Source organism: Daldinia caldariorum (genome assembly GCF_022478825.1).
Source record: "Daldinia caldariorum strain CBS 122874 unplaced genomic scaffold F4812scaffold_12, whole genome shotgun sequence".
Lineage (NCBI taxonomy): Eukaryota > Fungi > Ascomycota > Sordariomycetes > Xylariales > Hypoxylaceae > Daldinia > Daldinia caldariorum.
This window is the reverse complement of record NW_025953048.1, coordinates 373,794-381,057: the sequence shown is the minus strand read 5'-3', so window position 1 is coordinate 381,057 and position 7,264 is coordinate 373,794. Positions and strand designations below refer to the sequence as shown.

At 49.3% G+C, this 7,264-nt stretch overlaps 1 protein-coding gene across 1 annotated transcript; it reads right to left on the bottom strand.

The window, feature by feature from the left end:
- Nucleotides 1-4,581: 4,581 nt before the first annotated feature.
- Nucleotides 4,582-6,348, bottom strand: F4812DRAFT_451877 (general substrate transporter; the record flags this gene model as incomplete). Its single annotated transcript, XM_047936270.1, has 3 exons — nt 4,582-4,972; nt 5,068-6,019; nt 6,096-6,348. The coding sequence occupies 3 exons, from the start codon at nt 6,346-6,348 to the stop codon at nt 4,582-4,584; spliced, it is 1,596 nt and encodes a 531-aa protein (XP_047788708.1).
- Nucleotides 6,349-7,264: the final 916 nt, after the last annotated feature.

Here is a 7,264-nt window from a genome sequence, read left to right as displayed (position 1 = left end):
GGAAATGCAGACAAGACAAGGAAGTGACAGAGTCCTATCGATAAGGCTTTTTACACAAGGGTACCTAGCTTTCCTACATGTCAGGGTACACCCTTCCTACCTTTGAGGACAGTCACCGTTTACGGCGTCTGTCTGCCAAAGATGCGCTTCCCTTTCCACAACTCTAATGCTTCCAACATAATATTCTTTTTTTTTTTTTTTTTGCGTACGTATGAGTTTCAGCTCTTACGCACCATAATGGATACTCGTCTCCATAACTCCTCCTCGCGGACGCTCCCCCGTAATTACTCAGGTGAAGATACTGCCCATCCCCTGTAGCATGTTGACGAGGAATGAGATATCACTGCTCAGTGCTCAGGGTCTCTTTGATAATACAATTTTTTATCGCCCCATCGCCTCGTCGCTTCATCGCGATCAGGGTTCCCCGTTGTACAGAAAAAGCCACCTCATTTTCACCCTAACCTATGCCTGAGCCGTATCCACGCTTCTGAGACTCCAATACTGGGTCTCGAAAATTATGGATAGAACTATGCAGGAAGCCGTCCCGGAGTTCTAAGTTCCAACTGATGACCGGACGCCGAGATCAGGGAATGAAAGTATGGAGTACAGGAACCAACTTTACTTGGCTGGTGGAGGGCATCCTACCAAGGTCTGTCGGGGCCATTATGCCAGGTAGGTAGCTGTCTACACGCGTAAGGCAAGCTCAAATACAAGCTCAAATGCATAGAGTATCACAGTAGTCCGAGACTTCAAGCCACCTACTCCAGCTTTCTGCACCCTTCCCTCGGTCACTTCTTCATCGTCTCTTTGCCATGTGTGTTGGTATTCTCACGCATGAATTCCCCAACATCTTAATATCCTAGCTTTCCCTCTCTCCATCATAGCCTCACTATCTTGACCGTCTCAAATCATATATCAGGAATAATCTACACTGTGATAGTTGACTTAACTATAGCTTTTCGCATGCATTACCAGTAAAGCTCTGGACCTCTATCAATGCTAGCCTGCATGGTAGATCCTTGGCACCGCCGTGTTGCTTCCGCCACATCGTAAGGTCGAATTTGTGCTCGCAAAGGACGTCTCAAGGAACGTGCCGATTGGATAGACCCATGTTCAGCCAAACAAAGGCTACGGCGACGGTACAGAATTGTACTGCATGTAAAATTTACCTAGATTCTGACTTCTCGGCGTTTTACCCCCCCCCCCCCCCCCCTTGTCTTTTCACTACCTTGGTACGTATGGATAACCTTCGTAAGTAACACGTCTACATCTTCCATTCCAATCAGCAGACTATGAGAAGCATACCCGAGACTCCAACGGTCGAGCCGGAGTAGCCTGAGCTACATTACGACTCTAGCTTGCGAGCTCGTCTCTTGATGGTGTATAGTCTAGGCATTTATGTATATTGTATATGCTCCCTTGCAACGGAATAGGCTAACAGCTTCCAGGTGTAACTTGCACCACTTGCTCGAGGTATGTGGCCTAACCTACTATAATATTTGCTATGAGAAGTACCCATACATAGCAACACGGCTAAACTACCTAATGAGCACGCTCTCCGTGAACGGGCTATCTTAACATATCGGCGTGGTTTGAGATCACAGGTTGAGCATAATGCTCCCAGTATGGCCCATCTAGAGACCACCTTATATCTGGTTGTTATGATACAGCCGCATATATGGATCGCCTTACAACATAGGATTTCCATTGGTTAGCCATTGGGCATCGCGCGATGAGATTCATAAACCTCATGGAACCCGACAGTGGAACATATGCACACTAAATCGAGGTACTCGGTTGGGATTATGTCTCAAGCGACCAAGAAAAATAGGCCCTCTCTTAATGGTTAGTGTAGATCTCTTACTGATTGAACCTCCTGGTGCGATCGGTAAAGATGTCTAGAAGCTGCTAATGGCATTGCTGCTAAATACAGCTCTTAGGAGTTTTGACACTGAGCATCACGATGACACTCACCAGCAAAGGCTGTTCAAGATGGTATATTGGCCTGCACAGAAATCTCGATGGACCTCATCAGTATACCCACCCCATCTACCCTGGCTTGCATGCTCGCCTTAATCCATGTTGTATATCCCATAATGGCCCAATATTTTGTCCTTCCCACCTCATCGCATGAGCCGACGCTGGTTCGCTGCATGAGTTTATGGCACGTGGGTAATCAAGGCAGTATCCGTCCCAAATTGGGAGGTTCTTATTCACGGTATATTACTTAGCTGGACTCCATCCGACGCTATATTCCATTCTGAGCCAACAATAGGCGTGCTCTAGCACCCCCATGCACCAACTAGAAGTGCATACCATATCGGATTCTATTGACAGGGTGTATCCGCCCCGGCTTGGAAGTCACGTAGCTTCCCTGCGCGGCCTTCCACCGCCGACAGGCCAGCTTCGGGATAAGGTTGCTGCATAAATATCGCTTATATAAGTGTAGGTAGGTACTCGTCATAATATGTGATGTCCCTCGGGGCAAGTTTTAGTCGACCGAGAACCAGTATCCTTTGAATTCAAGCGAGAGGCTTGTTTCTATGCCGTGCTCGTTTTCCGCATCCCAGCGCCAAGAGTTATGGATGGAGTACTTGGGCACAGTTATAGTATATTATACATTGTATGATATCTGTCTTGCTCTTCTAATCCTTCAGTGGGTAAATTCTGAGGATGCTTGGTCATTTGCTACCGACGGTAGCTGTCCCGTTAGCTCCAACCGCTTATGGAAATATCGGACAAGGTTCAACCAGAGTTTACCACTACCGGCTAATACGAATCTTCCAACAAGAGGAACAGCGTTAGCCACCGAGCAAGCCCTATGATATGATCTTGCTAGGAAATTCTATGCGGACCCTAGTTTCTTATGCCTTTAATATTTGAGGATACTGCACTCTTACTGGTCGGAATGTTCATAGCGCCTACTCGCCCGCGGAACTTGAGCTTCACGAACCTCTGGTCTTTGCGGGACTAGCTCAGCCGTACTTTGATAATCCGCGGATGCGTGGATGCCACACTTTGAATCCCAAGAAAGTTGGGTAAACTTTTTCTAAGTACAACTATCGGCAAGTATGTCTGAACCCCCTTGCTAGATACAAGCTAGAATGCGAGTTGGTAATGAGGCCATATGTGCCGCACATCGCGCGGAAATGGAACGCTGGAGTCGGACTCTATCCATCGGCAGAAGGACCGATGCATCTCGCTGCCTCCGCCCGCACCCCCACGTTCTATCAAACTTTTCCCCTGCTTTTTGACTACAATCGTCAAGTCCCTTTCTTCCGAATACCCCATGACATCTTTGTCATGCGGGTTAGCTGGAGTAGCCACGAGCGTCTCGATACTACTTATGCTTTTTTAGCTAGTAAAGTCCATCTCAACTTGCATACTGACACTTGGCTCGAGACAGATGTAGGCCGACACCTTTAGAATTCAACTAGTATAAATATGTAACATCGGATGAGTAGCGAAAGTCGCTTTTAGGGCTTGGGGCTAACAGCCTCTTCCTCCATAACAACCTTATGGGAAGTGTCATCAAACTAAGCTTTTACAATACGGCCTATCCTATCCGTATGAACGTCGGGCACGTTGGTGCCCGAGAAAAAAAAACAAGTTGTGATCCATGCCAACAATATGCGTTGGCGCCTCGGACCGAGTTAGGGCCTACTGCTACTGTATGTATTCCACTATTCAGCACTTTTTCGTAGAGTCGCCAATTATCCCTCCCTAGTTGCAGTATGCATATCAACAAGGAGAACACAGCAGAGCGGTATACTTTGTCTGTCCTTGCCGAATCTAGCAGCGCGTTTGAGGCAAAGCTAAGTGAGCTTACAGCTCCTAGGTGCATTAAGGCTTGAAACTCCGATGTAGAATACCTACACCGGACCGAACATTGCAGCACGGGGGAGAGGAGACGATTTGCTTTTTGAAACTATCCACGGGGCTTAACCGGATATGCTCCAGAGTAACAAGCTCCGTAAAATACTTGAATGTAGTTTATGCTGACAGTATATAAGGTAGTCAAAGACGAATGAAGTTTAAACTCCTCGATATGTAGAAGTCTACTGTCGCTGCCGTTCGGTCGTGACGTGAGCTTTAGCATGTATTTAGTCGTCTCGGAAGTCTTGGATATCAAGTAAGTTATAAAGGTGAAGCTTCAATACGGAAAGATGTATCATTCTATTATCATTGCCCAGCTTGATACCTATCATTATCGAGCTCCTGAACGTGGAGCTGAAAGCTCTATGGTTTTGGATTCAATCTATTGGATGTACGAGTATCTGCAAGAAGTAGTACCTATGAGTCTGTCTAGTTATTTCAAGGAGACACCGGGAAACTATAACAGGTCACTAGCACATTCGTATCTGCTCTGCTCTGCTCGAGAACCGCAAGAATTGAATCGCTCAAAATGTTTTGTTCGGAATTATCATATCTTCCTAATACTAAGTGTACGGCAGACTAACGCGTACGTTCAAAAAGTGATCATCGTAAAAAATACCCATACCCAGGAGCACCCCCTTCCGTGCTGCTTTGTTACACCATTGATCGTGTCTCTCCGTGTCTCTCTCGTTTTCATTAATGCAATTAAACGTTCAACTTCTCCTCCTTGGAGGCGTGCTCGACGTTGGTCACGGCGGCCTTGTCAGTGAAGCCCATTTCGGCGGCGTACGTGGAGTGCGGCACCCACTTGGCGGAGGTCCGGGGCGTCGTCTCCTCCAGCATGCGGTCGACCTGCTCGAGGGTCAGGCCCTTGGTCTCGGGGATCAGGAAGTAGGCGTAGATGAAGCAGAGCGTGCACAGGCCGCCCCACACGTAAAACACCTTGGGTCCCAGGTTAGCCTTGTCCGCGTCCACCATGTACGGCGTGATCACCGCGATGATGCAGTTCCATAGCCAGTTGCTGGCCGTCGAGAGCGCGACACCCCGGGCTCGCATGGGTAGCGGGTAGATCTCGCCGATAACAACCCAGGCTCCACTAGACGGATTATGTTAGCATATTGATCGTCATATTGGACAGAGTTCGATAGATGGAATTTCTGGGGGATAGGTAGGTAGGTAGGTAAGACTTACGGGCCCCACGTGCTGGCGAAGAAGAAAATGTAGATGCAGATGAAAGCGATCATAGTCTTAACGGCGGGGTCGGAATCAGTGACAGTGCCCAGGATGGCGACGATGAACTGGCAGATAACCATGCCGAGAGCACCCCAGAGGAGAAGGGGGCGACGGCCGACCTTCTCCATGCTCCAGAAGGAGATCGGGGTCGAGAAGACGTTGACAAGGGTGGTGATGAGGGAGATCAGGAACGGGTTCTTGATGACGTTGAGCTGCTTGAAGAACTGGGTGCCGTAGTAGAAGACGAAGTTGACACCGGTCCACTGCTGCATCATCTGCAGCGAAGTTCCCAGGATCGTGCGGCGGAGGTTGCTGCTGCTCTTGCTCAGCGAGCCCCGGAAGCAGTTCATCCAGGTGCTCCAGTATCCTCCCGCGGGCGCAACCGACATCTCGTACTCGTGGTTCGCGATGATCTCGGCGAGCTCGTCCTGGATATAGTCGCCCTCGACGGGGTGGCCACGGAGACGCGCGAGCACGTTGGCAGCCTGGTCGAGCTTGCCCTTCTTCACGAAGTATCGGGGGGATTCGGGGAGCAAGAACAGGCCGATGGCGAGGATGAGGGCCCAAAGCATCTGGAGAGCGATGGGGATGCGGTAGGAGCCGCTGTCGTTTCGGTGCTGGGTACCGTAGTCGACGGCCGAAGCGAGGAGCAGACCGATGGTCACGCAGAACTGGTAACCGGAGACGAGGGCGCCACGGACCTTGCGAGGGGCGATCTCGGACATGTACAGGATCAGGATGGCGGAAACGGCACCGACACCGAAACCAGCAACGAGACGACCCGCGACGATAAGGGCGAGACCAGCCGAGGCAGTCTGAAGAGCAACACCGACAAGGAAGACAATGCATCCACCAATGATAGTAGTACGTCGACCAGACCAATCGGCAAGGTCACCAGCGATAAGAGCACCTAATCATCAGCAGTTAGCAAGTTAAAAATTCCTATGTAGGTGCCTAACCTATGTAATCTCTGTTTAGTTACTTACCGAAGAAGGTACCGGCAGACAGGATGGAAGTGATGAGAGACTTGTGGTCGCCCGTGAGTTCGGTGGCATTGGGACCCTCGATCTGGTTGATGAAGTAAGGCATAGCCATGACACCGTTAATGTAACCGCTGTCATATCCGAAGAAGATACCACCGAAGGCGGCGAAGGCGCACATAAGGTAGGCCTTGAGAGTAACCGGAGCCTCGACCCGGCTCACATCTCCAGAGTCCTGGATCACGGCACCGCCCGCCATGATAGAAAAGGCTTGATTGTTTGTCGGGTTACTAACTTGGGTGCGTGGGAGGTAGGTATGGTTGATGTTGATGGTCTGGGGAAAGTTGATGCCTGTTGTTGTTACAAGGCGAGTTTTGGCAGTTACAACGATCTGCTTAGGCACCGAAAGCTGTTATTATATGTCTGCTTGCTTGCTTGGTTGCTAGGCGTAAGGCAGACAGGGTCGAGGAAGGGTTGGGGGGGGGGGGGTCAGGGAAAAAAAAAAAAAAAAAAAAGAAGTGAAGGATGAGCGACAAGGAATCGAAAAAGAGAAAAGAGATGTGACACATCAAGGGGAACTAGATCTTTTTAAATATGTAATATGCGCGTACGTTTGCATGTGTGTACGATCTCTTGATCCCAACACTACGGCACAGTTTATTATTACTATGACAACTACTACCACTACCACTACCTTTACCAAGACCACCACTACCTCTACCAAGACCACTACCACCTCTACCAAGACCATTACTACTACTACCAAGCCTGTTACTAGATCTATTCGTCCCAGACTTTTCTTCTCCTGAAAGACCCACCTCCACCTCCCCGGACGAGATGGAAAAGCCGCTAGAAACCCCCCCAAATGGGATTACCCACAATCCATCCTCATCTCCAGCAAGCGTCTCCACGCGCACGCACGAGGACAACCCGCAAAATGTCCAGAGCACTCCAGACCCCCCAGAAAGCTATCCCCTCGGGGTTATGACCTTATAGAACTAGCTCCGACCTTTAGTGCGGGTATTATTAAGTTTCTAGAATTTTTTATTTTTATTATTATTTTTTGGACGAGGTTGCCGGACCTCGGGAGGCAAGCAGGTTGCATTCATCCCGATCTTGCTCTGTGACACGCGTCATGCACCCCTACAGCAGTATATTGACCCCCACAAACATGT